The 16,433-nt window shown below is 39.7% G+C and overlaps 1 protein-coding gene across 1 annotated transcript in view; it reads right to left on the reverse strand.

Moving 5' to 3' along the window:
- The window catches only part of LOC147170454 (solute carrier family 12 member 9), a 61,233-nt gene extending 46,059 nt beyond the window's left edge, over window positions 1-15,174 (reverse strand). Inside the window, exons 1-6 of the mRNA XM_086081258.1 lie at window positions 14,626-15,174; window positions 10,513-10,647; window positions 10,079-10,216; window positions 9,508-9,825; window positions 7,504-7,611; window positions 7,306-7,417 (exon numbers count right to left, since the gene is read on the reverse strand). Of these exons, the coding sequence (XP_085937384.1) occupies window positions 7,306-7,417; window positions 7,504-7,611; window positions 9,508-9,825; window positions 10,079-10,216; window positions 10,513-10,647; window positions 14,626-14,845 (1,031 nt within the window). The 5' untranslated portion in view covers window positions 14,846-15,174. The remainder of the gene's footprint in view (window positions 1-7,305; window positions 7,418-7,503; window positions 7,612-9,507; window positions 9,826-10,078; window positions 10,217-10,512; window positions 10,648-14,625) is intronic.
- Between the last annotated feature and the right edge of the window lie 1,259 nt (window positions 15,175-16,433).

Here is a 16,433-nt window from a genome sequence, read left to right on the forward strand (position 1 = left end):
TATTATTATTTTAGGTGCACCAGCACAAAAGTGAGGTGCACCCACTTTTTTGCCTGTACCACATTCTACATCGCATGTGTACAGGTTCACTTTTTTTTCTTTTTTTTTTTTTTATAAATACCAGTAGTTGCTAATATTGACTGGTAAATGATTAACTAACAATCTGGTCAGCATAAAGCACAATTTGTATGTTAGTTATGACTTTTGAACAAAGAAGTTGTCAATCTACAGTGTTTTTTCATCTTCCACCGCTATTTCTATTCTAAATCTGATGGTCGTAGGCCACTACCTAACCCTGTTACAATAACACGTTTTAGGACAATATATTTTCCGTCGGAAAACTTAGCTTTGAATCTACTAAATCTTTTTGTTCCCTTTGAGTGAATGCAACTTTCCACACTGTGACTGAGCATGTGTGCATGTTTGTGTAACTTGCTCGCTGTGGGAGCTCTGCCTCCCACAACGGGCAAGTTGACTGAGTCTGACTGCAGCACACACATTTTCAAATTTGTAGACACCCGCACGCACGCGCACCAACTCACCCACACGAACATATGTGATTATCTGGGCCAATCAGCGATGGGGTCCAACCCGTTCTGCCCATCCCAACCGTCTCTTCACTATCTCTGATTGGTTTAGATCACAATGGGCCTGATGTGTGTTTGTATAACCAAATGAAGGCTTTCATAGTCAAGGAGACCCCCCCCCCCCCAAAAAGTGCACTAATGCTACTTTTTTTTCCTTTTTTTTTTGTCACACCGTTGAGAATTTAGGTCACATGTGCAACCAAACTGGTCACAATCTAAAGTTCTGTCTAACATCAACCCACATTCATGTGAAATCAAAAGTAGCCAAGTGCTGAGCATCAGATAACGTTCCTTCAAAGTAATAACGTTAAACACACAATTACCTGAAATATTAGATTTCCAGAAAAGAGAGACCACAGCAAATACAATATATACACTTTTAGTCAGTCATTTCGAGACCAAATTCTATTCATTTGAAATTGTTTTGTGTTGCTTTATAGTTTACACATGATGGGAGAGAAGTACTGTACTTTTTTGGGGGTTATGTAATGAGGGCTTCTTTTTATATGACGATCATAGTACACCTCCGGGTGGACAGTGAGGTCAGATTATCTTTGGAGCAATTCCAGTATACGTCCAGTGGCTTCAAAGTATGTACTTGTAGTTCAACAGTAAAGCAGCCAACTTTCCGGCTTTCCAGTGGAGCATTCCACATCTTACGTGTTAACCTTTGATGCAAAATTTATTTGCAGATTGATATTAAAATTGTCCAGCAGTGAGAGGAATTCAATGGCCCATGTTCAATCTCTCCCTGGCCGAGGCAGCCAGCCAGCTTTGCCTAAAATCAGCAACATTTATCTCCATACCAAAAAATCTCCCATCACCAGTCAGAATGATTATCACCCGTGGCCCTCACTCCAGTAATTGTGAAGTGCTTTGAGAGACTAGTTCTTCAGCACATCAAAGACAATCTCCCCCTGGACTTCGACCCCACCAGTTCGCTTACGGTGAAAACAGATCCACAGAGGATGCCATTGCTGTAGTTCTTCACACAGCACTGATTACCTGGAGCAGCAGCAGACCTAGGTTCGCTTGGATAAAGAACTTTCTTACAAACCGACCCCAGACCGTGAAACTTGCAACCCACACCTCCTCCACTCGCTCGCGGAGCATCGGTTCCCCACTGGGCTGTGTGCTGAGTCCGCTCCTGTACTGCCTCTACACCCATGACCAGCCCACGACAACAACCTTATTGTTAAGTTTGCCGACGACACTACAGTGGTTGGACTTATCTCCAGGGGTGATGAGGCTGCTTACAGGGAGGAGGTCGTAAAGCTGGCAACCCGGTCTTCAGACAATAACCTTGATCTCAACACCAGGAAAACCAGGGAGATCATCATTGACTTCAGGAAGCACAACACAGATCCAGCCCCCCTTTACATCAATGGCGAGCATGTGGAGAGGGTCAACACCTTCCTCAGCATCGCCACCTCCGCTGACGTCTCCTCGACAAATTACATCACTTTAACCATCAAGAAGGCCCAGCAGAGGCTGCGCTTCCTGCGAGTCCTCAGGAAGCACAACTTTTCCACCGACCTTCTGCGGACTTTCTACTACTCATCTTTTGAAAGCCAGCTGACCTACTGCATTACAAAATGTGACGGCAGCGGCACCGTTGCAGACAAGGAGAGACTGCAGAGGGTGCTCAGGACAGCAGAGAGGATCATTGGCTGCCCTCTACCCTCCCTAATGGACATCTACACCTCCCGCTGCCTCGGCAGAGCCACTTCGATTACCAAAGACAGTTCACACCCTGACTTTGACCTGTTACAACTTCTGCCCTCTGGGAGGCGCTGCAGGTGCATAAAGTCAAAAACAAACAGACTCAAAAACAGCTTTTTCCCCAAAGCCATAACGCTCCTCAACTCCCATAAACACTGACTGTATGCAATCTGTGCAATCGTGCAATATACCATTTATCATGCAAATGTGCAATATGTGTGTGCAATACCAGTAACATGTAATTTACCATTATTCCTACCTTTGTGTACATTGTTTATACTGTAGATAGCTAGATATTTTATCATATGCTATTTTATTTTTTAAGATGTGTTTTTAGGGGAAAGGGGAAACGTCCACAATTTCGTTGTACCTGTGTATAATGACAATAAAGGCATCCTATCCTATCCTATCCTACAGTTATTTGAGTCGACTTGAATGTTAAAATCACCAAGCAAAAAAGCTTTGGAGTTTGGTCGATGAATATAATTAGAAGAGGGGTAGATCAACCGGGTTTTCCAATGAAGTGTTCTGGCAGCTTTTTAAGTTAAAACGTTCAGCTAAATAGTGAATCACAGCCAAGTCAACTAGAACCAGTTGTGGCTTTGTGTAGTGTGTTTGAGGGTTCAAAGCAAGTTTGTATTGGGTTGCTTCTTGATCATAGCAAGGACAATGGAGTTCAAGGGATTCAATGTTGGCTCGGCAATTGGAATCTGAGCGACAGCCCATATTCCAGAGATAGGATATGAAAAGAGCAGCAGAAAGAATGGCACTAGCTAATTGCTGGCCAGCTTGACAGGGGGACAGCAGTGGAATGGAAGACTCCTGACAGGCAGGCGCAGTGTCTTGTTGAGCTGATTCCAGACAAAGCTGAGTAGTAAAATTCTTAAGATGATGTGCAGAGTATAGTCTATGTAGCAATTGTCAGTGGTGGAAGCTAAAGGCAGGTAAAATAAATAAATAAATAAATCCAAATTTAGTATTCCTCCCCAGGGGCCCTGTTTGCTCTCTAGTCTCACTCATTAGAAGTAGTAGCTAATCTGAATCTAATTTAAGTGGAAATCATTGGTAAAGAATGTAGATTTGAAACAAGTGTTACTATACTTGTAGTGCAGGACTAATTTATCAGACCACATTGCATAACAGTAGTGGTGGAAGCTTCTTTAACATGTAGTATGAGGCGATTCAAGAGGCACGGTAGGAGAAAGCCACAAACAACTGACATTTTATTGAGGAAGAAGGTGTGAATTTGGAGAGCAAACGGGGGCGTATCTCACTTCAAGTGCTCTGACACTACCTAATCATCATCCTAAAGGCTTCCGCAATGGCATGAATTACTTTTGTACAATGGAAGTGTTGGCAGAGATACACCAAAATACCAACAAGCCCTTTAAGACCTCGAATACACCAATCAGATGTCGGAGGTCGGGAAGTGTCCGGGTGTCGGTATGCGCTGTCAGATTAATGTATAAAATCACCGTTGTAACCGTCGGAGAACGTCTGGGGGGCGTTTTCGGTGTATTCAACATGAGTCGGACTGTCGGGACATTTGCTAACTAATTGGGTATTAGATAGTAAATCAGCGCACGGGGCAAAAACAGTAAATGACAAATGTGAGCCAACCAATTAATCCTCAAGTGGCAATACGTCAGCTTGGTTATCACTGTCATACAAGTCTATTAGAAAGCTTCCTGGATCCTGAGTGGACACCCAAGGATGCTTGCAGGGGTTGGATACGAGGTAGGATTTACTTTTACATTACACGGTACTCTGTAATGAGCCTGAGGGTGTGCTTTGCATAGCAATACATCTTGAGTGAAAAGTATAGCGGTATGCATTGTTTACGTTTTTATATCCTGCCCCGTAAAGAGCATTCTAGTTGCCCTTTTTAACAATGAGGAATAGTGACTACCACCGCCGATAGTACGGAGGGGTATTACTTCTCACACATGTGCAGAAGGTACTAAATAGTCGGGGTTGGTGTCTGTTGCAGTATGTTTTTCCGTCATTTTTACAACGGTGAGGCCAACACCACAGGCGGTAGGCGTCGGTCACATTTGGCTGATGCTCGATTGGAGTATAGAGGCCTTTTCACATTGAATCACATCATGTGATAGACATAGTGTCTGTGTTGTGACATTTGAATATAGCCAAGAGCTACAGTGGTCCTTGTTTAAAGCAGTTATTCTTCATCCATACGTACACTTTATACTTTTGGTGCCAAATCCACAAAAAATACACTACGTACGCTGATAACGCCACTAATTACAATTTATCGTCCTATTCACAAAGGATATTGCGCGAATGATATTCCAGCATTAGTGCACGGGTGGCGGAATTTAGGATGTCATGTCTTGTACATGTCGGAGAGTTCCCTCACATTGGTCAGATGTCGAAAATCGCAGACACCTTATTGATAGCCAGTGTTGCCATGGCGAATGCCACCCGACGCACAATGCGTGATTTGCGTATACGGAGGAGCAGCTCTGCCTAGCATGCACAATGCCTTCTCCATGCAACAATCGCTACTATCATGATCAGGCTTCCACTTTATTTGCGTCACTCAAACTGCACAAGGCAATCAGCGCTGGTGTTACTGAATTAGACTCTGTGTACCAATGAGAATCCTTTCTATAGAGGTGGGCAATTTCTCTGCCAAATATCTGTATATTAACTAATTTAAATATGTGCAAATAGTATAGGCGTCGAAGCACATTCTTCTTGGAAGCGCAGGTAGTGAGGCATTGAATGACGCATTGAATTGAGTGAATTAGACGATCTCTAATTGCTCAATGTGCAAAAGCCACGCAAAATTTTTGTGAATTTCGCCATTGGTGTACTGTTTACAATATAAAGGATAGATTTCTCAAGATATTTTATGGGGGTGTCTTGTTTAAAACGAAATAAAAACTTCCTGTAAATGTTGAAATAAGCTAAAGATAAAGAGACGTCCAGAGGGGCTGATAAGAAACTTTGTCTCGATTCAGTGAGTGTGTGTAGTATGCAGGCAGATACTGAGTAAATGATGGCCGCATTGATCTCTATTGCTGTTAGTGTTTAATAGCCTGGTCATGTCAATTTAGCACCTCAGGAACACTTGCTCTCAAGCTAATCAATAGTGAACTCTGGCACTCAGCAATAGATACGTAGAAAGAGAAAACTAGGTGGGTGAGAAAGGGTGTATAAAGAGAGAGCAAGAGGCGATGTGAGGATTCCGCCAGACCCCACTGACAGTCAGTGTCTGACCCTTAGAATAACAATAAATGAAAACACAATCAACAAATAACATTACCTTATGTGCTTTGAGCTACAATAAACACAACAGGCGGGATTTAAACAAAAACACAAGCCACAGTCAATCCATCCATTTGAATCGCTTATTCCTCACAAGGGTCGCAGGTCAACTAAAACAAATTAATTATTTTCGTAGTGTATAGTTAAAGCATCGCTTTGATTCTCGCGCTGTCGCTTAGGGCATTTTTTTTTCATACTCTCAATGCACTGTAGTCTATACCAACCGTTTGAGTGAGCATCGATATTCACTACGTTTCAAAGTGCATTGTGGGTAATTTTGAATGTACTACATTGTTTTCTTCTGGACACTCGGACATCCCTACAAAATAGCGTGAGCCCTGAATCAGTGCCGCTACCCCTGTGGGTGCCGTGCCCTAAGCTTAAAAGTGTGATGGTGCCCCCGAATTATTATTTTTTTTTTCCGGGAGGTGTGGGGCATGCAACGATAATAGTTTGCATTACAGACCCAACCCCAACCTTTTATTGCGCCACGGACTGGTTCAAACAAGTTTTCGCAGACCAGCAATCATTCGCAATTCACACGGGTTGACACAATTGATTGCTGCTTTGGTCTGGTGGCTGCACGACTACTTAGTAGCGGCTTAACTGCTAATGGTACGTCGGCAACCTGTGAATGCTTCCCACATGTTGCTCCACTAGATTATTCTAATGATTCAACAGGAATACTTACGTTGCAGAACGTCTTCATTTACTTCACGAGATACCACCATAAAAACGACGGGGAAGAATGATCAAAACCGTTTCATCTTGGGAAGATGGCGCCAAGTCATGGCTTGTTTAGCTGCGCGTTCAGTCATTGTTTACTTCTTGTTTCTCTTATTTTCTGTTTATATCTTCAACTTGCAAACCGCAGAAGAGAAGGAAAACCTGCTCTGATTGGCTGATGTCACGCACATTTCCATCGTATCTGATCACTCGCTGATGCTTCCAGCTCCATGTCATTGTGATATCACAATTCTTAATCATGTAGCACAGAGCCCTATATAGTCCTTTGGAAAGTAATCGATAGAGTGTGGGATATTTTGAAGCTGGTGTGTATGTTTCGGGGAAAAAATCTGAGCTTTATGAAAAATTAAGGTTGCCGTGAGGCTGTTCTGATTTTGGTGCGTCTATGACAGAGATTTTATATGAAAGAGTACCCCCTGCAATGTGCTCATGTCGTATTTATTTCTGTTTGATACATCATTTTTTTCTATTTTTCTTTCAAAACCTTGTTTATGTAACTAACAATCACAATACATGGGTTCTTCGTGTTTTTAAATGAAATGTCTTTGTTTATTTATTGAATGTTTGAGTCATCGGGATGATAGTATATATTGATTGAAAATATTAAACTTTGGGGGGGGGGGTCATGGTGTTCCATAATGGACGAGCAATAAAACAACATCAGTATGAGGCGTGGTTCTTTACCAAAGCAGATACAGAACGTGCTTTTTATATTGCAAAATGTTTTGGGTGCCTGCCATTTTAAAACCCAAAAAAAGTACCCTGAAAAAAAAAAACATCTGGTCGATTTACATTTAAAAGAAAAAGTGTGGACATTGTTTGCACGCATATTAGGGTATATTTCGGCTTTCCAAGGAGGTCACTATGTGTAATTATTTGTTACGGCCAATCCAAGAAATGCTATATACACAGCTGATTTTGACTAACTTGTGAAGAATAATGTTTGAGAGTTACTGACCGGTCACAGGTGCAGGCCACAAGAACGCTGAGCAGATTGTAGATGATGAAGGTGAAGATGACAGCTGTGATAGTACCACGTGGAATGGAGTAGCTTGGATTCTTCAGGTCACCTTGGAGATGGGTCAAGTATGTTCACGAGGTCAGTCTGTATACAGATTGATAAACTGACTAACTGTTGCACATGCAGCTCAAATACCTGACATATTGGACCCCGCCATGATGCCGGTGCAACCATTAAACATCACAGCAAAAACAGTGGCAAAGGTCATCAGATTTCCGGTTGTGTAATCCACAGTGTAGTCGGCTGTGTAAAGAGACTAGAAGTTGTTGAAGCCGTTTCTAAGGCTTCCATCTTCAATCAGCAAGGTCAACGATATCTATTGACAAATTCTCACAATGCAGGATGTACTTTTAAAGTGAAAGATACCGTTGTGAGGTGAGAAGGAACCTCATAGACTCCTCCAATTTTTTGATGACAACAATATTCAACAGACTAACATTTTGAGTGAAAATAATCTTTTCACAATGGCTATTCACATTCTTGTTGGGAACTTTGAGATGCTCCACCAGTATTAAAACACTCAGTAAAGATCAGACAGTCTGAACATACATACACAAAAAATGCTACTTCAAGTCAAATTTGTTACAAGCAACTGAAAGTATAAATTTGATTTTTCATGCCAATTTAAATCACTGCAAAATTCCCAGTCCGGATGAGATCTAGTTGAGCCCTTACTACTGCTCACACACAGAGATTATATTTGTACAAGCCTTCCAAATCACTAACCAATGAAAAATGGACTCGCTATAAAATATTTCTAATAGAGATGAGCGAGTACCGATACCAGAGATCGGTATCCGGCAGACACCAGCCGGTGTTTCAAGGTATCGATACTTTCGACTTCTTGTGGCCATTTTACAATCAGGAACCAGAAAATAGAAGTTAAAGGAATAAAAAATATCCATGAATTTCGTGCAATTTAAGGAAAATGCTATATTGTGATATATGGGTCATTCTTTATTACTATAAATTATAAATTATTTGTCTTGGGGGGGGGGGGGGGTTATGTATCAAAAGTACTAATGGTATTGATTCTAATTTCCTCAATCAATTAAATTTCGGTTCACAAGAGTTCAGTACGATTCAATTTTGATTATTTTATTTATTTTTTGGGCCCGATTCGATTTGATTCACTTCAATTCAATCCGATATTGATTAATTATGGAACATCAATTCTTCTTAAATGTCAAGGACATGATAAAAACCCCACAAACATTCAATTCCAAATTGAATTTTGCAAAAACACTCACATCAGCAAGGATGAGATGAAAATATTTTCATAATTTTAATTCAATAATTGTAAATATAAATTAAAAATATTCTGAATTGTCAAGTCGAATTCTGAAAAGTCAGGTCTTTCATAAATGCAAGAAAATAATTTTAAATTGATGTGAACAGTACAGTAATTTCTGGACTATAAGCCGCTACTTGTTTCACTTACATTTGACCCTGCGGCTAATACAAAGGTGCAACTTATCCATCAGATCACAAGGGGGCGCACTATAAAGGAAGCGCAAGAGCGTCAGGCAGAGCAAAACAAACCAAGTGAGCCAAAATACAGTAGGAGAGACAGAACGCGAGTGAGGCAATTTGCACCCTCGTTATGGAAAAGAAAGTAGTGGGAACCCGGTGCGGCAACATTAAAACACCTGCGGTTTATACTCAGGTGTGCCTTATAGTCCAGAAATTACTGTAAATTTCAAGAAAACAGTAAGATACAAAAAAGGAAAAAGATTATGGGGATAAAGAGATATTAAAATAATAAATTTATGGTTTTATGAATCGATATCAGGCTCAAAAGGAAATTAGATTTGATATCAATTATTACATTTTTAAAACCCAGCCCCTACTAGTAGTATTGATACTGATTGGTATCAGTGAATTCTCACTTTAAAGTCAGAATTCTGACTATAATCTCAGAATTCTGACTTTAAAGTGAGCATTCTGACTTTAAACTTTTTTTTCTTTCTTCACTCGCCCTAATCCTCTTCCATAGTACGAAAAGAGGATTAGGGCCGGTGAAGAGAAGGAAAAAAAGGGTTGGCAGGATTCTCACTATATTCTCAGAATCCTGACTTGTATAAAACGACTGATTTAACAGCATAAAATATGACCGCTGTTGAAATATTTCTGCCTTACCCCACAGGTTCCCTAGAAGGGTTTCCAACTTGAAGCCGGTAAAGTTTGCTGTGGTGGGGCCTGTTCCATTTACCATAGGGTTGGAGTCAGCAGAACTCGGCAGACTGATGGTGCGAGGACGTACAGCAAAAAAGCTGATGAAGATCGTGCCGAGGACAAACATGACCACTATGAAGATTAGGAAGGTGGCCTTGGCATAGATGTGAGCACCGACCATGCACACTAGCAAACATAGTATGGCGATGGCCGTAGCGTAAAGCAGAGACCACCAGTAGCCTGATGGCAGAACCTGATAGGAAGATGTGGCTAGTGCTCCATCTAAGGAAGGATCAGATGTGAGAGAGAGGCCATTTTTTAAAGTTGAATAGGCATTGACACAATGACTAATAATACACACACTGCAGTTTAAAAAATAATGCAACCATGATCATTTCACACAAATGTCCTTTGCAATGTGTTATGTTGTACATTAGATGTCATCTCTTTATCGTTACTGTAAATTTAGATGTCAATAAGAAGAAAACTTTTTCAAATGGACAGAATTTTAGTACGTAGTTACGTTGAAACTTACCCTCTGGCACACCAAAGGTGGCAATAATGGCTTCAACTAAACCCAGCACATAAAGAGCACAAGCACACACATTAGCCAAGAAGAACATAATCCCAATGCTACCACCAAATTCTGGGCCCAACGCTCGGCTGATCATGTCTGAGGAATGTTAAGGAAAGGTAATTTGGGAAACTTTTTAAGTGCGTAGCCTATTGACAGTGATTAAGAGAAAATTGTATTTTGAACAAATCAAACTCCAATTATGGTTTTCCCCATGCCCCGTAAGTGTCTGGCTCATGCAGGGGAACTGTTGATGCTCTTAAACCTGCTGCATATGAAGTTTTTCAAGATTAATAAACTGTGTGATACAAATTAAAATAGACATGCAATTAAGTCACTTGGATATTGTATAATTCATGGGACAGAAAGAGGTGTACATTTGTGCAAGAGGATACAGTAGGCCCCCCCAGCATCAAGGGCTCCATTGGTGGAGACGGCACATACTGACAACACAGTCATGCAGATAATGAAGTAGGCCACAATAAACATGGCGATTCCTTGGTAAAGTCCAGACTGGCCAACCAAAAAACCTGCAGGGAAAAAAACAACACACCAATTATGAGATGGTCAATGACGGCTCATTACTGACTTATTTGAAAGGCAGTTTGGCTGGTGTGAATAAAATAAAATAAATGGAATATTGTCTTATTATCAAAATATCCATTGAGAAATGACTGCAATCTTGATACATTCATTTTAAAATTAAATTTGAAATTAATTTTAAAAAATTACCATTATTTTCATGCGATTTTTTGGGGGGAAATGCTAGACTGAGATATATAGGTCTTTCTTTAAAATAATATGTTATTGTTTTGAGGTAAAACATTTTATGCATCAAAAGTGCTAGTGGTATCTTGCACTTGGTATCGGTATTGGTGACTACTCAACCGTACTTGTACTGGTATTGGTCTGAAAGAAAAGTAGTATCGAACATCCTTAATGTAATTAGTGTACAGAATGATTATTTGTAATGCTCAACCTTCTCTAATTGTACAACAGGAATCAGCAAGTTAAAATGATTCCTGACAAAGTACAGTTTAAAGAATTTCTCAAAATGTAATTTGGTATCGACTAAAAAGCAATTGTATTGTCCTGTATTGTACTGGTTCAACGATTCTAGCGTTCCAGACGTGTAGCTCATTTTGAGTCTTTCTGTCTTTATCATTCAACTGGCAAGAGGAAGGATTACATTATCTAGACAACATGACAAGGTTGGCCACCCATTTCTGTGGCTTGGACATGAGAGAGTCATCTGCAGATAACCAGACAGAAGGGTACCAACACGGGCGGGCAGGGACTTGGAGCCAAAACGTCACTTCAAAACAATACATCATCATCTTTGTACAGCTGCCTGTAAAATATAATTAATACAGTATTATTGCTTCAAGCAGCTTCACAAAGTTAAAATACATTAAGTTGCAATTGATATTGTCTCTTGGATAGCATTTTAGAGTCTAGATTAGACTGTACCATTTGCATTCTGGGCTTGGGGGATTTCTTGTTTTTTTGTAGTGCAACATGTTTACAAGTGTTTTATTCCTCTGTGTAGTGTGTATCAATATTTGCTCTGTACTTGATACATAAAGTCTCACAGAAATCAGAGGTGTATTTTGGTGTAAAAATACCACTCGCCTTTGTGCTTTTTCTTTTTGTAGTGGAGATAATAACAAATGTGGCTATTGATCATCATCATCATTACAGCTGTAGATACACAGTAGTAGAGAGATCCACAAGAGCATAATGTTTGAAATTCAAACACTGTAGGTATATTATGACTTTCAGTCCAACAATAAAACCATTGTTAATTCCTGTCGAGGTCATGAGCATGTTAGTGTGAGTGAATAGTCTTAAGTCGTACACAGGCGCTACTGTGTGAATGCGTGCGCAGGCATGTGTGTGCACTCCACAGCAGCTGACATCTCACGAGACTTAGGGTGGGGGTAAGAAAATAACATGGTAGTAGAACTAAGAGACTTGACACGGTCGATCAACACTCGCATGGCCTGTCTAGAGATCCAATGAAAGTCAAGGAGTAACATGAATGTGACGCTCTGTCCGAGTGCTTCATGAATTGTCTTCGCTTTTTTATGCTTTTGTAGCAATGATGTGAAACCTTCAACTGCATGTCATTTCATTATTTCCTGCTTCACACTAACAACAGTGTTTGTTTTACTCAGGGTATGAACATACCGTTGACGAAAATTTAACTATAAAGGTCCCCATTATCACTTTTTTTCATTTTTATAACCTGGGTATCCTTTTATCAGGTTTGCAAGATAATTTAGGATCGAAATGAGAAGGATGCTCTTTTTCCAAGCTTTTTTTTGTTCCGTCCAAATAACTGTGATTTTGAAGTATTTTTTCTTGTCAACATCAAAAAGTATTCAAGTTATTTATTTTTGGTTAAAGTGGCCACTAGTCTAAACATGGCATTCTGATTCATATTGGGTTGGTGGAATAAGAATTCAACAGATTAATCTAGCCGTATTGAGCCATCCGAGGAGTCTGACATTTTATGCAACATGTCCCGGGGCTCACGTCTTTTCTGGTTTTGGGCACGTGACATTTGCAATGGTTTAGAAACTACTAAATGTAGTGAACACATACCTGAATAATGAGGCACGATCCTACATCACAACGGTGCCCCCCACCTTTTATCCACCATTACATTCAATTCACAAAACACATAGATGCCCCACTTAAATGTCCGTTATACATAAAACTGGGAAAAAAACTGAATAATGATGGAAGGGCACCATAACTCACAGCCCAGGCCTTTACCAGCAAGCATTTGACCCTAAACCTGCTAAACCTTTTTAGCCAACTTGTTTAGGCTAAATGTGTTGGTGTAATTTTACTAATCAAAACTTGTATTAAGTGGTGAAATTGCAAAGTGTAATATCACACTTAATATCCTTTTTTTTTTCTCTAACGCTTGTCCTCATCAGGGTCATGGGTGAGCTGGATGGGCATACAGTATAATACAGTATATAAAAACAAACAACAACCATCCAAAACTCACCTTCACTCGCCAATTTAAAGCAGGGAGCTCGATACCACTTTTTTCTGACCGATACCAGTACAAGTATGCAAATCTTGAGCAGTCATCAATACGATACCAAGTAGCGATACCACTAGCACTTTTCATAAGCCTACATAAAATGCCCCCCACACCCAAAAAAACAATGCCAGATCATTTTTTAAAGAAAATCTATAAATCCCAATATAACATTTCTCCTTAAAATTGCATGAAATTAATGGCAGTTTTCTAATATACTAATTTTAATTACTAGTTCTAATAGTAAAATGTCCACAAGGGGGTGAGCGGTGGTATCAGCCGCCATCACAAGCATTGATACCTTAAAATAAACTCACCCATCCCTAATTTAAAGTATGAATTTAATGAATCTAGCATGTATGGGAAGCTGGAATAGTGGGCGAAAACCTAAGCAAGCATTGGAAGAACATGAGAACTCCACACAATTTCCACTCGTATTAAGTATTCAAGACTGAGGATGGTGGACTGGGAGGTGAGTGGTTAGCACATCTGCCTAGCAGTTCTGAGGTTGAGGGTTTGAATCTGGGCGCTGGCCTTCCTTTGTGAAGTTTGCATGTTCCCTCCATGTGTGTGTGAGTTTTCCAGGTACTGACGATAAGCGGTATAGAAAATGGATGGTTGATTGGAAAGGTCAAAAAACAAGGTTGTGTCTGTTGTGATATTCGCAAAGACACAGCTAAACAGCTAAAATGTGAAAAAGAAATCTTCTTTATAATAGTGTAAAAAAATAAAATAAAATAAAAATAGAATCGGCATGTCGGTTTTGATTTGATGAACCGAATCAAATTGTTACATTTGTAAATTGTTGCATTATTAAATCGAATCACAAATGTAATGAGAAACTTTTCAAATTGTCTTTTACGAGAGACGTACATTAGCTATAAATTGTTTTGAAGTTGCTGATTAATTACATTTAATTAACTTAGATAGTTTGGGCATTGGAGAGTGTTTACATTTTGTTGCATATTAACAAACTTGAAAAAGCTACAGCCTAACTATGTTGAATCAAATCAAAATCCCACTGAATCAAACCGAATCAGAAGTTATATTTTAGAATAATGTTACATCCTTGAATCGTATCATTCGCCATGTCTCGACATTCGAATCGTGGTTTGGGGAGTGAGAAACACCCTTACTAGTTTACATATTAAACCCCCACCACCACCACTAATATATGACCCAACTTGTAAGAGGAAGTACAGGTGTAATGTTAGTTCCCATTCATATCTTCTACTTACATTTGTGAACAGTGAACAACTAGAATTTGTGCATGCTACAAAAATTATACAGTTTGATCACATTAATATTATTGCATTAACGTTTAGATAGACATCTATCTTATTAAACCTGTTTGTGAATCAAAGTAAAACACATAAACTTCATATAAGAGCGTGCACATTTCAAGTAATATCCGCTATAATTACATTTACTGGATTCCATCAAGACTCACCGATTCTCAGAAATAAAACCACGCTGAACATTGATAGCAGGGTTGGAATGACCACACCGAAGAATGTGGACAATTTCCTTGGTTGACTCGAGTGGGCGAACCGATGCCGGGGAGTGACCGGGTGCTCCTCCGGCACCTGGCCGGTCGGAGGTGCCCGCAGCTCGGATTCATTGACGCTGGTGGAGAGGCGGTAGTGGAGGAGAGGAGTCCGCTCTGTCATCTTCGAACTCCACTAGCTCCACAACCCCACGTTCTGTTTTGTTTTTTCTTGTGTAGCCTATATCCCACGAACAGCACGTCAATAAACTTTAGATCAGCAAAGTTAATCAGTGACATGTCCTGGATAGCGAATCGGAAAAATGTTTCTTGGCTAACAACATAGCAACGCAGAAAATAAGTGTCTGATGTGGGCAAAACAAAAATCAAATGTTTTGCCAAGTTGAACGAACGTATCAAAAAGTTTTAAAAGTCGGGTACAAGTCCATCAACGGATTCCATGTTGGTTAATTTCTCTGCAAATCCACTTGTGGGCTATCATGTGATGCACAAACATCAAGCTTCAATGTTTGCTTGTACTTCCGGTTCTGCTATTCAAATAAAAGAGCACATCTACTCATAGGGTAATCATTTCACTTGATTGTGCGACAATGCATTCAACAGTAACTCTAAACTCTCATTCATTGTCTACGTTCTATACTGCTTTATGTTAATTAACAGCGTGATTATTTAGTAGAACAAATAAATTAAAACATGCCAATTTCCGGTATTAATGCTATACTGTAAATATCACACTTGACGAGAGAGTTTCATTCATTCGTTGATTAGAATCGCATGGTCTGTTCTGTTCATATACAATGATTTTGTGTATTTTGCCAAGGCCAGCTTCCTGGTATGAATAAAAATAAAAAATAAAAAAAATAAAAAATACATAAAGATAAAGTATACAATGCAGTGGTTATTTTGCACTGATGGCAAGTAAGGTAGTAATCCATCAGATCCAGCAGATGACCCAGTAGAAGATATAAACTTTTTATTTCCAGCAGATACAGTATATTTAGTACGGTACCCTACTTACGAATAAGTTACTTTACAGAACGCTGTTTGTATCTTAAAGTGTTTGTAAGCCTTTTTGTGAGAGAATGTTCCTTGGCTTTGTAGATCTGGACAGTGATTTAATTACAAAAAAATAAAATAAAATTAAGAAATGCTACAAGCAAATGTGACTACAACAATTAGATTTCATGCAAGTACATTTGTGTTATTCCCCAATCACATGTACATAGCAGACTGCTTTCCATTTCCCTCCACCCCTCCACCCCTCCACCCCCTAGATGCTTTCTGCATTCCTCCATCACATGCACAGATGATTACTGGAATCCTCGACCACACTTTTGAGCCCAGGGCACACGCCTACTGCAAAATTGTATGTATTGTAAAATATTTTGAAATTAATTTCAGTTGTTTAGCTGGTGTAATTATTTATACATTACATTAGTATTTTCACAAGATGGTATCTTCTCCTACATACATTATCCTATGCAAGGAGACAGTGGACACACGCAAATGTAAAAAAATTAAATAATGTATCAGATAACCTCTCATCAGCTCATGGCCCCTCTGGCTTCAGAAGTTTCTTTGATAGATGAACCTTGCCAGAGATATGCAGATAAGCGTTTTACTTGTGCAGTCTATGCTATAGGCTCACCCCACTGTGTACTGGAAGAGGTTTTCCAATGTGTTTCAACCAGCAAACAACCCCTCAATCAGACATGAGTTTTCAACTAATTTGGTGGATGAAAAGTTTGCCA

Source organism: Leptonotus elevatus, chromosome 7, assembly GCF_054856555.1.
Source record: "Leptonotus elevatus isolate MCC_2025b chromosome 7, RoL_Lele_1.0, whole genome shotgun sequence".
Classification (NCBI taxonomy): Eukaryota; Metazoa; Chordata; class Actinopteri; order Syngnathiformes; family Syngnathidae; genus Leptonotus; species Leptonotus elevatus.